This window comes from Pan paniscus, chromosome 19 (genome assembly GCF_029289425.2).
Source record: "Pan paniscus chromosome 19, NHGRI_mPanPan1-v2.0_pri, whole genome shotgun sequence".
NCBI lineage: Eukaryota > Metazoa > Chordata > Mammalia > Primates > Hominidae > Pan > Pan paniscus.
The window spans coordinates 10,694,995-10,711,748 of NC_073268.2; the positions used below are offsets into that span (position 1 = coordinate 10,694,995).

The 16,754-nt window shown below is 41.3% G+C and overlaps 2 protein-coding genes across 2 annotated transcripts; one reads left to right on the forward strand and one right to left on the reverse strand.

The window, feature by feature from the left end:
* Window positions 1-1,144: 1,144 nt before the first annotated feature.
* LOC100994685 (olfactory receptor 1E3) lies at window positions 1,145-3,519 on the forward strand. Its single transcript, XM_024926216.4, has one exon. The coding sequence runs from the start codon at window positions 2,509-2,511 to the stop codon at window positions 3,517-3,519; it is 1,011 nt and encodes a 336-aa protein (XP_024781984.1). The 5' UTR covers window positions 1,145-2,508.
* A 3,153-nt stretch (window positions 3,520-6,672) lies between these two features.
* Window positions 6,673-16,187, reverse strand: LOC100992016 (olfactory receptor 1G1). Its single transcript, XM_034941287.3, has one exon. It carries the CDS (start codon window positions 13,689-13,691, stop codon window positions 12,636-12,638), a length of 1,056 nt encoding a protein of 351 aa, XP_034797178.3. The 5' UTR covers window positions 13,692-16,187; the 3' UTR covers window positions 6,673-12,635.
* Window positions 16,188-16,754: the final 567 nt, after the last annotated feature.

The window sequence follows — 16,754 nt, forward strand, 5'->3', positions numbered from 1 at the left end:
GATGGTACCAACTTAGTTCCCAGGATGGGAATTCCCAGAGAATCAAAGATAGATTCTTCTCATCAGTAAAACACAGCACCACATCTTTCATTTTTTCTGTACACATTAATCTGGCCGGGTTAAACCCCACGATCCTGTTAAACACCCTGTAGTGAGAGGTCCCTTCTGTATCTTCAGGGTTTGTAGAAGTTCCGAAAACTCCCCAGGACTGCACTGTGAGAGAGGCATCTGGAGGAGACCAGGAGCCAGGTCGGAGAGATTGGAAATGTCCTTAATCCTTTCCCCATGATTTTTTTTTTTTTTTTTGGATACAGAGTCTCACTCTTGTTGCCCAGGCTGGAGTGCAATGGCACGATCTCGGCTCACTGCAACCTCCACCTCCCAGGTATAAGTGATTCTCCTGCCTCAGCCTCCTGAGTAGCTGGGATTACAGGCACCCTCCACCACGCCTGGCTAATTTTTGTATTTTTAGTAGAGACGGGCTTTCATCATATTGGTCAGGCTGGTCTCGAACTCCTGACCTCAGGTGATCCACCGACCTCGGCCTCCCAAAATGCTGGGATTACAGGTGTGAGTCACCGCACCTGGCCTTCTCATGATCTTTAAACTTTCACATCAGTCTCATTTCTGCCCACATCAATATCTTGATATTGGGTAGGCTGAATCACAAGGAAAGAAAATCGTAGCCTTGTCTGGGTAGATTGGCATTAAGCCATGTTACAGGGTAGCTGAGGATGGGGTAATATTTTGGAATGAAGCTGGCAAGCCTACAGTGCAGTTACGTAGAAATCAAAACAAAGGATTTATAAGAAGGAATTCTTGATTTGGAAAGGCCTGGTGGCAGCAGATGTTCTAACCTCCAGTAGTTTTGGTTTCTGTTGAAATAATCCAGTAGTCTCTTAGGTAGCACAAATATATATATACATATTTTGTGGCACACATTGCTGTAGATGTTGGGGTTCATCAGTGAACAAGATAGATATTTTCTCAATTATTAAAGTCTAGCAAAGAGCAAGTCCTCCCATATTTAATGATCTAAAGGATGAGTTTCCAGGAGAAGAGATGGAATGGGGTTGAGACAGCACGTTCAAGGCAGTGGTACTGTGATATGTCACGGTGGGTGAGAGCAGATGCTTTTGAGATACTAGGAGAAATCCAGTGTTGTTCCTGGAGTAGAGAGAGAGAGGTAAGCAGGAGAGAATTCACCTGGTAAAACAGGGTCTTATGGTTCATATTAGCTATTTTGGACATTATCTTAACAGAAATGAGAAACTCTTTAATTAGATGGTGACCTGAGCAGGTTGAGTTATGAAAAGGATGATTCAGGATAAAGTCAATAGATTTATTTATTTTTATTTTTTGTTTTTATTTTTTTGAGATGGAGTCTCGCTCTGTCACCCAGGCTGGAGTGCAGTGGCAAGATCTCGGCTCACTGCAACCTCCGCCTCCCAGGTTCAAGTGATTCTCCTGCCTCAGCCTCCTGAGTAGCTGGGATTACAGGTGCCTGCCACCACGCCCGGCTAATTTTTTTGTATTTTTATTAGAGATGGGGGTTTCACCATATTGGTCAGGCTGGTCTCGAACTCCTGACCTCAGGCGATCCACTCGCCTCAGCCTCCCAAAGTGCTGGGATTGCAGGCATGAGCCACCATGCCCGGCCTCAAGTCAATAGATTTAAAGAGAGCAAAAATATATGTTTGGAGACCATGTCTGCCTCGGTGGTGCAGGTGAGAAAAGTAGCGGACCTGAAAGGTGGCTGTCGGGTGCAAACATTGAGCATAAGGAGGGATGTTTAGAAGGTGGAATTGATAAGATGTGGTAATTGAATGAGGGAACTGAAGGGTAGGCAAGAGTCAAGGATGACTGTCAGGTTTCTGGCTTGGGGACCATGTAGATGGCACAGGCAGCAAGAGAATACTGGAGTGGAACACACGTGGGTCAGGGAAGACAGCAGACTTAGTATCAGAAAGATGAAGCTTGAGGTGGCCATGAAACATGCAAATAAGATGGTCTTCAGGGAGCTGAACATCCAGGTCTGTAGCTCAGAGGAATGGTGTGGGTTGAAGAAGTACATTTGGGACTCACTGGCATATTTGGGAAATGTGTAAGGACAGTACTCTGAGAAGCACCAATATTCAAAGATAATGGAACAGGAGCAGTTGTCTGAGAAGAGTGTGAAGGATTGCAAGGTAGGGAGGGAGAGTGTCACCTGGCCAAGTGAGGGGAGGGTATCATGGAGTAGGAAGTGATCATTAGTGTTAAATGTGATAGGTTATTGGATTTAGAGATGGGGATTTAGAGTCATCAGTGGCTTCGACTGGGAAATTTCAATAGATGATGGGGTTCAGAGGCCAGTCTGCTACCTGTGCCTAAATTCTCATTCATGGTCTCTGCACATAGGCCACACATTATAGAGATATGTTTATTGGTTACCTGTAGGTGTTAAGGTGCATTATATTCTTCTTAAGGATAACAGAGTCACAGAATGATGAAGAAGAGAACCAAGCCATGATCTCAGAGTTCCTGCTCCTGGGCCTTCCCATCCAACCTGAGCAGCAGAATCTGTTCTATGCCTTGTTCTTGGCCATGTATCTTACCACCCTCCTGGGGAACCTCCTCATCATTGTCCTTATTCGACTGGACTCCCATCTCCACATGCCTATGTATTTGTTTCTCAGCAACTTGTCCTTCTCTGACCTCTGCTTTTCCTCGGTCACAATGCCCAAATTGCTGCAGAACGTGCAGAGCCAAAACCCATCCATCCCCTTTGCGGACTGCCTGGCTCAGATGTACTTTGATCTGTTTTATGGAGTTCTGGAGAGCTTCCTCCTTGTGGTCATGGCTTATCACTGCTATGTGGTTATTTGCTTTCCTCTGCACTACACCACTATCATGAGCCCCAAGTGTTGCCTTGCTCTGCTGACACTCTCCTGGCTGTTGACCACTGCCCATGCCACGTTGCACACCTTGCTCATGAACAGGCTGTCCTTTTGTGCTGAGAATGTGATTCCTCACTTTTTCCGTGATACATCTACCTTGTTGAAGCTGGCCTGCTCCAACACGCAAGTCAATGGGTGGGTGATGTTTTTCATGGGCGGGCTCATCCTTGTCATCCCATTCCTACTCCTCATCATGTCCTATGCAAGAATCGTCTCCACCATCCTCAGGGTCCCTTCCACTGGGGGCATCCAGAAGGCTTTCTCCACCTGTGGCCCCCACCTCTCTGTGGTGTCTCTCTTCTATGGGACAATTATTGGTCTCTACTTGTGCCCATCGACGAATCATAACACTGTGAAGGACACTGTCATGGCTGTGATGTATACTGGGGTGACCCACATGCTGAACCCCTTCATCTACAGCCTGAGGAACAGAGACATGAGGGGGAACCCTGGCCAGAGTCTTCAGCACAAAGAAAATTTCTTTGTCTTTAAAATAGTAATAGTTGGCATTTTACCATTATTGAATTTAGTAGGTGTAGTAAAGTTGATAATGAGATATCACTCTAAATCAGTGGCTTAAAGATTTTTTAAGACCACTAAACCTTTAGTTTAAACAAAACTCTATGCTAAAGGCTAATAGGAAAAATATGCCAACAGACCTGTGTTTGGAGTGAAGTTGGGGGTAGGAAGCCAGGTGCTAAGTATGCTTCTTCCTTCCTTCCCAGGTGGAATTGAAGCTTGAAAATAAACGTTAAATATCTTTGTGCCAACACCTATTATCCATATTAGTTGGGAATTAACTTTATTTTTTTCCTTTATTGAGATGGAGTCTCACTCTGTCCCCCAGGCTGGAGTACAGTGGCATGATCTCGGCTCACTGCAACCTCCACTTCAGGGTTCAAACAATTTTCCCACCTCAGCCGCCTAAGGAGCTGGAGTACAGGTGCACGCCATCACACCCGGCTTATTTTTGTATTTTTGTAGAGACGGGGTTTCACATGTTGGCCAGGCTGGTCTCAAACCCCTGACCTCAAGGGATCCACCCGCCTTGGCCTCCCAAAGTGCTAGGATTACAGGTGTGAGCCACCACGCCAGGCCTTGGGAGTTAACTTCTTAAATATCACTGTAATCTTTGTGTTTATCCTGCTCAAGAATTTTCAATGACATTCTCAAATGGAGAAAAGAAAAACCCCAACATTTTCTGTCTTATGGAGCACATGTACTCCTAGAGTTCTGTGCTTCCAATACCTTACTCTTTGCTGTTGAATAAAAGCATTTATTTTCTTCTCTGCATACATATCCTCACATCATTCTATCCTTTAATTTTTATGTAATTTTCCAGACCTCGCAGAACAACCTGTCTGTAAAAGAGATAATAAATAGTAAACCCTTATTGGGTGGCTTTCTCTGTGTAAGGCACTTTCACAACCTACTCACATACCAACACTATGAAGTTGGTCCCATGATTATCCCAATTTTATGAATAAAGAGACAGAGGCTGGGCACGGTGGCTTACGCCTGTAATCCTAGCACTTTGGGAGGCTGCAGTGGGTGGGTCACCTGAGGTCAGGAGTTCAAGACAGGCCTGGCCAACATAGCGAAATCCCGTCTCTACTAAAAATACAAAAATTAGCTGGGCATGGTGGCACGCACCTGTAATCCCGGCTACTTGGGAGGCTAAGGCAGGAGAATCGCTTGAACCTGGGAGACAGAGGTTACAGTGAGCCAAGATTGTGCCACTGCACTCCAACATGGGCAACAGAGTGAGACTTTGTCTTAAAAAAAAATAATAATAATTTGCCATCCAATATCACACAAAACGTCAGTGATACAGTTAAGATTTGAACCCAGGGAGTTTACGTTTAGAGATCATGACTATACTCTACTGTGTCTTGGGGCTGTAGAGTCCTACTCCTGTTTCATTCGGTTCCAATCACTTCTCATTTAATCATGACCATTTCCTTCATATCTTCCTCATAGTTCTCATTGTGAGCTTGAATTATGATTTTCTTCAGATACAACCAGAAAGTGGAGAGCAGAGTTTGTAAAACCACGTTTTCATGGGGCCAAGCAGGTCACGTAGATCATTGTAAAGCCAGCCAGATTTGAGAAAAATCAGTTGCAGAAACATGATCAAAAATTGTTATTTTATTAATATGTGGATTATGCCTCTATCATAACACAAACATATATGCTATTGAAGATGATATTTCAAACTTGATATTGAACAAAGTCTAATTAAAAAATAATCATTATATATTTGTAGTTTGTCATTCTTTCATTGGGAACAAAATGTTTTTCTTCTGCACTTCGATGCCAATATGAAGTCCTTTGTTTCTTCACAGATTGGTAGAGAACTGAGGCTTGTGTCCACTAAGTAGGAGGGATATTTAGATCTCTTTTGTTTAATAATAGATAAGAGTTGTTGAATGCACTGTGAACATGGATCAAATCTTTGCAATAACATTGTTATATTTATTTTTTTATTTATATATTATATATATATTTATTATACTTTAAGTTCTAGGGTACATGTGCACAATGTGCAGGTTTGTTACATATGTATACATGTGCCATGTTGGTGTGCTGCACCCATTAACTCGTCATTTATATTAGGTGTATCTCCTAATGCTATCCCTCCCCCCACCCCACAACAGGCCCCGGTGTGTGATGTTCCCCTTCCTGTGTCCAAGTGTTCTCATTGTTCAATTCCCACCTATGAGTGACAACATGCGGTGTTTGGTTTTTTATCTTTGTGATAGTTTGCTGAGAATGATGGTTATATTTAATTTAAATATTACAAGTTTAAAATTTTATATTATACATTTTTTTTTTGAGAAGGAGTTTCGCTCTTTGTTGCGCAGGCTGGGGTGCAGTGGCGTGATCTTGGCTCACTGCAACTTCTGCCTCCCAGGTTCAAGGGATTCTCCTGCCTCAGCCTCCTGAATAGCTGGGATTACAGGCACCCGCCACCACGCCCATCTAATTTTTGTATTTTTAGTAGGGACAGGGTTTCACCATGTTGGCCAGGCTGGTCTCAAACTCCTGACCTCAGGTGATCCACCTGCCTCGGCCTCCCAAAGTGCCGGGATTACAGGTGTGAGCCACTGTGCCTGGCCTACTTACACATTTTCATACAGGTAGGTTAATGTAACATGTTTGAAATGTTATTCTGATTCTTTATACTGGCAACTGAATGAACTTTGAATGCTACATATGAAAATATTTTTATTTTTGTAAAAATTTATAATAAAACCAAGAAATATTCCTTATTTAATTTCAGTAAAAATTTTATATTAATTTTATTCTGCTTTCAATACATAATTTTTGCCAATTTAGAAAAAGCATTTGAAAAATAATTTTAGGTTTGTAATTTTTTCCATTTACTTTTATATTTTAAATGAAATTTCAAACTTAAACATAATTATATTTTGCTTTTTAATGTTTAATCTTTAAAAAATTTCATTGTGTAACTTTTAAAAAAAATTTAAGTCCTGGGATACATGTGCAGAACCTGCAGATTTGTTACATAAGTATACATGTGCTATGGTGGTTTGCTGCACCTATCAACCCATCATCTAGGTTTTAATTATTAGTATTATTTCCTGGAGAAGCTTTACAGTATGATTCAATCCTGTTTGTCTATTTTTGCTTTTGTTGCCTGTGCCTTAGAGGACATATTAAAAAAATCATTGCCCAGACCAAAATAATGGAGATTTTCCCCTATGTTTTCTTCTAGTAGTTTTACAGTTTTAGGTCTTATATTGAAGACTTTAATCAATTTTGTGTTGATTTTTGTTTATAGTTAAAATAAGGGTCGAATTTCATTCTTCTGCATGTAGATACCCAGTATCCTCAGCACCATTTATTGAATAGACCATCTTTTCCCATAGTGTGTTCTTGACACCATTGTAAAAAATCAGTTAGCCATAAATGTATGAGTTTATATCTGCACTTTCTATCCTGTTCCATTGGCTGATGTGCTCATTTTTATGCCTGTACCATGCTGTTCTGATAATTGTTTTATTATATATTTTGAAATCAGAGAGTGTGATGCCTCCAGCTTTGTTCTTTTTGCTCAATATTGTTTTGGTTATTTGGGGTCTTTTGTGGTTCCATATGAATTTTAGAATTATTTTCTATTGTGAAAAATGACATTGTAATTTTGATAAGGATTGCATGAAATCTGTAGATCAATTTGGGCATTTCATAATAATTCTAATCCAAGAACACAGAATATCTATTTATTTGTGTTTTCTTCAATTTCATTCAACAGTATTTAGTAGTTTTCATCATACAGGTCTTTAGTTAAATTTATGCCTAAATACTTTATTTATTTTTGTTGCTGTTGTAAATCAGATCACTTTCTTAATTTCATTGTCATATTATTATTCGTGTATGGAAACATTACTGATTTTTGTATGTTAATTTTGAATCCTGCAAGTTTATTGAATTTCTTTATCAGTTATAATAGTTTTCTGGTGGAGTCTTTAGGGTCCTCTATACATAAGATCACATTGTCAGCAAACAGAAACAATTTTACTTCTTTTCATATTAGGATGCTTTTTCTTTCTTTCTCTTGCCTAATTGCTCTGGATAGAATTTCCAGTACTGCGTTGAAAAGAAGTGTTGAGGGTGGGCATCCTTGTTTTGTCCCTGATCTTAGAGGAAAAGCTTTCAACTTTTCACTGTTGAATATGATGTTAGCTGTGGGTTTATCACAGACAGTCATCCCTCAGTTTACTTGGGGAATTGATTCCATGACCCCCTGCACATCCCCAAACCTATGGATGCTCAAGTCCTGCAGTTTGTCTGTGGAACCTGTGGATACAAAAAGCCAGCCCTTTTTATATGTGGGTTCCATATCCCACAGATACTGTATTTTTGACCCATGGTTGGTTGAATCCATGAATATGGAATCTGCAAATATGGAGGGGTGATTATCGCTTCTATTGTGTTGAGGTACATTCCCTCTATACCTAAAGTTTTGAGAAGTTTTTTTTTTTTAACCACAAAAGGGTGTTGAGTTTTGTCAAATGACTTTTCTTAAGATTATATGGTTTTTGACCCTCATTCTGTTAATGCTTATCTCACTTATTGATTTGCATATGTTGAGCCATCCTTGCTACTCGGGGGTAAATCCTACTTGATCAAGGTGAATAATTTTTTAATGTGTTGTTTAATTTGGTTTACTGGTATTAGGTTGAGAATTTTTGCATCTACGTTCATCTGAGATATTGGCTTGTAATTTTCTTTTCTTGTATTGTCCTTGTCTGGTTTTGGAGCAGGGTAATGCTGGCTTGGTAAAATAAGTTTTAAAGCATTGCCTCCACTTTGATTTTTTGGAAGAGTTTGAGAAGGATTGGTATTAGTTCTTGAAATGTTTGGTAGAATTCAGTGGTGTTGCCATCGAGTCCTGGGCTTCTTTTTGATGGGAGACTTTTTATTACTGACTCAATCTCCTTACTTGTTATTGGTCTTGTTCAGAATTTGTTTCTTCATGATACATTATTCAGTCTTGGTAGGTTGTGTGTGTCTATAAATTTGTCCACTTCTAGATTATCCATTTTGTTTGTGTATAATTTTTCATACTAGTTTCTTATGATCCTTTGTATTTCTGTGGTATCATTTGTAATGTCTCCACTTTCATTTCTCATTTTATTTGAGTCTTCTTTCTTTTTTCCTAGTTAGTCTAGGAAACGCTTTGTTGGCTTTGTTTACTCAATAAAACAACTTTTAGTTTCATTGTTTTTCATTGTTTCTCGTCTCCATTTTATTTCTGCTCTGATCTTTATTTCCTCTCTTTGGCTAACTTGAGCTTAGTCTGCTAGATTATTTGAGTTTTGTTAATTGATATAAACATTTGTTACTATACAATTCCTGCTTATACGATGCAGAAAAGTACTCCTAAGTTTTTGTATGTTGTAGTCCCATTTTCATTTGTCTCTATTTCCTTTTCGACTTCTTCAGTGACCCGTTGGTTTTTTAGGAGTATGTTATTCAGTTTCTACATATTTGTGAATTTTTTAGGATTTCTCCTGTTACTGATTTCTGGTTTCATACTATTGTGATCAGAAAAGATACCTGATTGACTTCAATAGTCTTCATTTTGTTAAGACTTTTTTGTAGTCTAACATACAAGATAATCTATCTTGGAGAATGGTCTGTGTGCACTTGAGAAGTACATGGATTCCGTCGATGTTGGATTAAATGTTCTGTACATGTTTGTTAGGTGCATTTGGTTTAAAGTGTAATTAAAGTCCAGTGTTTCCTTATTGATTTTCTTTCTAGATGATCTTTTACATTTTCATAGCAATTTGGCAAATTAAGGAAATTAAAGAAAATTAGCTTTAAAACTATCTGTAATTATTGCTGGATATATTTTTAAAGAAGGTAGGCTAGGAGAGTAAATCACACAAAAATATGCTTATAAAAATCATATTTATATATTCAAAAATTTGATTTAATCCATAAACTTGACAGTAGAGTAATCTTTGATCAAACTATGGTGTAAGAGTGTCTAGGCATGGTGGCTCACGCCTATAATCCCAGCACTTTGGGAGGCCAAGACAGGTGTATAACCTGAGGTCAAGAGTACCAAGACCAGCCTGTCCAACATGGTGAAACCCCATCTCTACTAAAAATACAACAACAACAAAAATTTAGCCGGGCGTCGTGGTGTGCACTTATAGTATCAGCTATTTGGGAGGCTGAGACAGGAGAATTGCTTGAACCCAGGAGGTGGAGGTTGCAGTGAGCCAGCATCACACCACCGCACCCCAGCCTGGGTGACAGAGTGAGACTGTCTCAAAAAAAAAAAAAAAAAGTATATAGGCACACCTCAAATACTATATGACAAACATGTAAACTGTGTTGTTACATGGACATTCTTGTACCAAAAATACATATAAAAGAGTAACAAATAATTTAAGTTAAAAAGGTAGAACTAAAAGTATGGATGCATGTTAATTTAAACAGTGAAAGGTGCATGTCTGTCAATGAATTAGGAGAGAATATGGGATGATGTAAAAACTTTTGTATTTTAAATTAAGTAGGCAGAGTTTTACTGTTAAGTACCTAGTATGCATTATTTGAAAGGTAGGTTGCAATCTTTCTTGCAAATGGATCTCTGTAGGTAGGTAATTCCTCATTAAATGCCACAACGTCCCCAAAAGTGTAATTTCAGCAGTGTCCCTTCCCGGTTCACAGGGCGGGCAATAAGTCATTCCTTATCCGCAGTTCCGAGGAGTGGATTCGCTTTATCTGCCGCTGCTCAGCTTTCATTTTAAGAAGGGCTAATGCAGGACAGTTCTCTGGGTGGCCTTGAATGAACCAGGTTTCCCGCTTTTCTTGCTTATAGTTTTCCAGAATAACTGTAGCATGTGACATCCTGAGATAGGTAAGAGCTGGATGTAACAGCCCAGGTTCTGATCCACTTGCCCTAGAAATAGGATGTTATAGAAAACCAAACACCACATGTTCTCACTCATAAGTGGAAGTTGAACAATGAGAACACATTGGCACAGGGAGGGGAACATCACACACCGGGACTTGTCGTGGGGGATAGGGGGAAAGGGGAGGGAGCGCATTAGGACAAATACCTAATGCATGAGGGGGTTAAAGCCTAGATGACAGGTTGACAGGTGCGGCAAACCACCATGGCACGTGTGTACCTATGTAACAAACCTGCACGTTCTGCACTTGTATCCCAGAACTTAAAGCAAAAGCAAAAAAATAAAAAATAAAAAAAATAAAAAAAAAAAAGAAATGTTCTTCAGCCGTTTAGCCAAGTGGATCCTGTGACCTCCAGGGTGTAAGGCCCAAGGTGGGCTGCATTATAGGGTCTCTCAGCTGTAGTGTAAGTGGAGTACCTGCAGGTGAGACTCATTCCCCCTGTGCAGCTTTTCTGAGCCTTGGGGGACCAGCTCGAGGTGAATCCTAGGCGTCTGTTGTTCCTTGCTGCCTATCTGTGAATAATAAACCTGCTTGATGTCACTTGTTGTCTGTGTGGGTGTTCTGTTTCACTCGACTCGGACAAGTTGGTAACCGGTGCACAGTGAACCTGCTTCAGAGCTTCTACCTCAATGGCTGACACCGATTGAAAATACACTGTGTACTAGGAGTTAACCCTGTATGTGTATTTATGCACATTTCATTTAATTATCACAGAGAATGCTTTACATATATTATCATATTTAAACTTACAACACAATGAGGTAGGTTTTTTTTTTCCAAACATTAAATAATTTCCTAGGATCACACAGCTTAACCGTGGCAAAGCCGGGGTTTGAACTTGATTCCACAGCGTCCACGCTGCTTACCACTTTGCTCTACTACCTTTTATTATCAGACGATCGTGTCTGGGCTTCAGATAAGATAAATAGGGAGCTGGTGAGCTAGAATTGCTATTATCTACAGCAATTACCATCTATGGCACAGCAGCCTGCAGTCAGATACCTGAAGGTAAACAGACAACAAGAATGAAAAACAGCACCCAGTGGTGACATTTTATTTTCCTATAGAAACGTATTGGTTGTGGCTGTAACGTACTGTACAGAGTCTTGCCACAACGTCTACTGACAAAGCTTTCCAAGTCGTTTTTGGCAACCATGCACAATAATCAATGTATTCTGAAACCGTTGGCCTGAGTTGACCTTGGGAGAAATACGGAAGAGTGTGGTTAACTGTGGACATCAGTTATGAACTGGTGGCACTGGGCTCGCATGCTACGGTAAACAGCTGGAAGTTGATTCTGCAGGCAGTTTCAAGCCACAGGACATTTCTCTTAGTGATATAATGGTACCCTATGAAGATTAATCTGATTATGGTGTACAGAGTTGATGGAAGGCGGGTAGACTGAGGACTGAAGACCAACTAGGAGGAGGCTTTAATCATTCAGGCAGGAGAGCATAAAGTGTCCATAAAAATCATTCTCTTCCCCTAACTTTAAGTTGTAACCATTTCAGTGGGATTCAGCATCTATCAATGGTACCAGGCATTACGCCACGTGGTAAGCATTGGGGCTGCAGAGACGAAATGTGTGTGGAAAAAATTGCCCTGAAGAGGAACCTGAGGTTTTCACATGAAGTCTAAGGGGGCAGGAGGATTATGGGTCTTGGAGGCCTGGTAAGACACTGCAGTGAGTCTGTCTGAAGATGCCATCTCCATCAAGCCCTTCCTAGACCCAGTTCCTCATCACTGAGCATGGGAGCGTCACAGATACGGGCAGTGCCTGTGGCAGAAACACTGTGGGTGGGGATCCGAGTGATCAGGATCACAGTGATGCTGGGGGAAGGTCATCCTTCCCTGAATTTTATTCTTGGCCCTATACAACAGCCCAGCCAGATATTCCCTTATTTCAGTCAGGAGCTGTCCCATGTTGTTTAAAAAGCATTAACTAATAACATTATTAAATCATCAATATTATTAACTATAGTAAATATAATAAGGCATGACATTATATTATACATCTGGATGGCTGTGGTTTTAGAACATAATTGTAAGAACTTCACCTGTGACATTGGCCTGATGATGGGTTATGATGCAGTCCTGTAGCTTAGACATGAATATTTCAGGTTCAGATCATAGGTACTGGAACAGAGGTCTCTAGATTCTCTCCATCTTTCATTCTTCACTGCTTACTGTGGTGAACGCAGGTGCATGGAGACCCCCATATTGGATGTCAAGTCACTACCACTAAGGGGAATGAATTTTCCGAACCCAGATTAACTTTCTCAGGGAAGACTTTATTTCTTGGTTCCTCAAACTATAGATAAAGGGATTCAACATTGGAGTTACCACTGTGTACATCACTGATGCAACTGTGTCCTTCTGGGCCGAGCGGGTTGAGGGAGGACTGAAATAAACACAAAAAGAAGTCCCAAAGAAGAGAGAGACCACGGAGAGATGAGAGCTGCAGGTGGAAAAGGCTTTCCGCTTCCCCTGAGCTGATGGGATCTTCAGGATGGTCGAGAAAACGTTCGTGTAAGAGATAATCAGGCAAAGCACACAAATGAGTCCTGTGAGACCCCCAGTGATGAAGATCACCAGCTCATTGGTGAAGGGGTCTGCGCAGGACAGACTCAGGAGGGGATCGATGTCACAGAAGAAGTGTGGGATCTCATGGTTTGCGCAGAAGGACAGGCTGTTCATCAGAAGTATGTGTAGAAGGGAGTAGAGGGCATTCATGATCCAGGATGCAGACACGAGGAAGACGCAGAGCCCAGGGCTCATGATCAGAATGTAATGAAGTGGGTGGCATATGGCCACGTAGTGGTCATAGGCCATGACCGCCAGGAGGAATGCCTCCAGCATCACAAACAACATGAAAAAATACAACTGTAGTAGACACCCTGAGTAGGAGATGGCCTGACTCTGGATCTGTATGTTTGCCAGCATCTTAGGGACTGTGGTGGACACAAAGCAGGCATCTGCAAGGGAGAGGTTGGCTAGAAAGAAGTACATGGGGGTATGGAGTTGAGTGTCAGTAATGATGACTAGAATGATGAGGAGGTTGCCTGCCACCATGACCAAGTACATGAACAGGAAGGACCCATAGAGGGCCTTCTGCTCCTCCAGCTGCTCAGAGAACCCCAGGAGGAAAAATTCTGAGATGCTGGTCAGATTTTTCCCCTCCATTTGTCTGTAGGAAGAAAGTTGGGTTAATTGGGTGACGTTGGTAAGCCCTGGATTGTGAACTCTGAAAATTATGCAATATTCCAGTGTTGATCTTCTAGTGTGAGGTTGGATCATAGGAAATCTCCACTATTTGACTCTTTGGGACCTGCAAAAATGGCCATTTCATAGGGTTCGACTAAATATTTGCAAATTCCTGTGCTTGGTGCTATGAGAAACCACAGATTTGTTTGTAATGCAATGAGAGGCTTTTAAATTTATTCCATAAGCATTAAGCCAATATGTGTATTTTGGGGCTGGGCTGGAGGGGCTTGCTGGCTTTGCTCTGGTAGTGTTCATGTAGAAACTATGACATTTATACAACCTAAGATTTTACAGGTCAAATGAGCCCATTGTACCAATAATTAAAAAGACAACTCCTGGGAAGGGGTTTTGGAATTGGGAAAAGCATGGCTAACATGGAAATCATTATCACTGTTATCTACACAGCGGGTCTGGCCAGAAACCTGAGCGTCATTATTGACCCACGTTTCTTCCTCCCTGCCTACATCCAACCACCACCAAAGCCTGGCAATTTTACCTTCTCAATATGGCTACAATTTACTGACGTCTCTCTGTTTACTGGTCACCGTCAGTCCCAGCTGCAGCTCATGTCATTCAGGGCACTGTGATTTCTCACTTGGATTTGGGCAGTTGATCTCCATGCCCCCAGGTATGCCCACCTGCCACCTGCTGTTCTAAATACACAGAGAATGGGCTTGCGAAAAATCAAATTCGACTTTTGTCTTTCTACTTGAAAAATCCTTCATACACTCCTCATTACTCCCAGGATAAACTCTAAACTTAACATGGCTGAATGTCCTTGATCTTACCGTCATTTATTACAGACATCCCCAGTTCCTCATGAAACTCCCTCCTCCACTCCACACTTTATGCACTAATCATAGTTTCAATTATTTTAAAGGCCCAGATACTCCCTCACCTTTAGGCTTTCTCAGGCTGAAATAGTTTTTCCTATCCCATTTATCAGACGAGCTAAGCTTCAGGTCTCACCTTAGATGTCACCTCTTCTGGGAAGTCTTTCCCAACTCATCCTCTTACCAGAAACTCAGGTTCATGACCTTCCTAATGCAGTGCCTCCCCCATCACAGCACGTGTCACCTTGGATTCTGAGTGTCTGTTTATATGAGTGTCCCTCATTCTGCTGTGAGCATCACTGGGAGTAGGCAGAGATGGTGCCTAATTGGCTCAGCTTTGAAATCTAGCATTAGCCTTGAGGCTGGTACAACACAGGTGCTCAGAATGAATCTATCATGTAAATACATAAACCCCAGAGAATGGAAAGAGTGGGAAGAATGGAAAGGGGGTTTGCTATAGAGGTAATATCAGGCATAAGAATTAGCCTGAACTTTTATTATTATTGTTATGATTTTTGAGATGGAGTCTCACTCTGTCACCCAGGCTGGAGTGCAGTAGCACGATCTCAGCTCACTGCAGTCTCCACCTGCTGGGTTCAAGTGATTCCCCTGTCTCAGCCTCCTGAGTAGCTGGGATTACAGGCCACTGCTACCACACCTGGCTTTTTTTTTTTTTTTTTTTTTGGTATTTTTAGTAGAGATGGGGTTTCATCACATTGGCCAGGCTGGACTTGAACTCCTGACCTCAGGTGACCCACCTGCCTCGGCCTCCCAAAGTGCTGGGATTACAGGCATGAGCCACCACACCCAGCCAACCTTTTTGTTAGTAGGTTCAGTGGTAGCTTTGAGTTAATGGAGTCCTGGCCATAGGAATATGTAGGGAAACACTACGGTTACAGAGAGATAAGTGTTCCAAACAAATGCATTCTTTCTAGGTGAAATTCTTGGGATGGAACAGTGTTTCAGCCGAGTGATTAACCCACAGAATCAGTTTCCCTGTGCCACTTTTTTTTTACCTTCAGAGTTTAATATAACCTATGAATTTGTAAGCCTTAGTTACATACACTAAAATTACTACTTACTAGGCAATAGTGGCATCTTATGTCTTATTCTCTCTCTGACCATGGATATTTCTTATTTATTTATTTTTGAGACGGAGTCTCACTCTGTCACCCAGGCTGGAGTGCCGTGGCAGAATCTTGGCTCACTGCAACCTCCGCCTCCTGGGTTCAAGCAATTCTGCTGCTTCAGCCTCCCGAGTAGCTGGGACTACAGGCACACGCCACCACACCCGGCTATTTTTTTTTTTTTTTTGTATTTTTAGTAAAGATGGGGTTTCTCCTCATTGGCCAGGCTAGTTTCAAACTCCTGACCTCAGGTGATCTGCCCACCTTGGCCTCCCAAAGTGCTGGGATTACAGGCGTGAGTCACCGTGCCCGGCCTGAACATGGCTATGTCTTACCGAACTATCTTCTGCTAGTATGTGGATGCCCCAGGGACTGTGGCATATGTTACTTCTCTCCTCAATACAATTCATCAAAGGAAAAAACAGAAAACCCAGAAGCAGAGCACAGTATTCCTCAGACTTTGCTTTACTAACAGTGGAACTGCCAATCAAAAGGAAGAAGAGATTGAACAAACAATGGTGGGACAAGCTGGTTAAGTCTCTGGAAAATTAATTTAAATTCCAACCTAATAGCACTTACCTGGATAAGTTTCAGATGGTTAAAGCATTTTCCCTGCAGATGTAACTCTAAAGCAACCAGGAGAAAATGCAGCAGAATAAAGATTTACTCTCAGGACTAGGGTGGACTTTCTAAGTAAAAAACAGTGAAGAAAACAAGAAAGGAAAGGAATAATTGGTTTGATCAAATTAAATTAAAAATACACCATGGAATACTATGCAGCCATAAAAAATGATGAGTTCATGTCCTTTGTAGGGACATGGATGAAATTGGAAATCATCATTCTCAGTAAACTATTGCAAGGACAAAAAACCAAACACCGCATGTTCTCACTCATAGATGGGAATTGAACAATGAGAACACATGGACACAGGAAGGGGAACATCACACTCTGGGGACTGTTGTGGGGTGGGCGGAGGGGGGAGGGGGGAGGGATAGCATTAGGAGATATACCTAATGCTAAATGACGAGTTAATGGGTGCAGGACACCAACATGGCACATGTATACATATGTAACTAACCTGCACATTGTGCACATGTACCCTAAAACTTTAAGTATAATAATAATAATAATAAAA

What these genes read in the sequence shown, in the direction of transcription:
- LOC100994685 (XM_024926216.4), top strand. Translation starts at nt 2,509, where the DNA reads ATGATCTCAGAGTTCCTGCTCCTGGGCCTTCCCATCCAACCTGAGCAG.
- LOC100992016 (XM_034941287.3), bottom strand. Translation starts at nt 13,691, where the DNA reads ATGATCCAACCTCACACTAGAAGATCAACACTGGAATATTGCATAATT.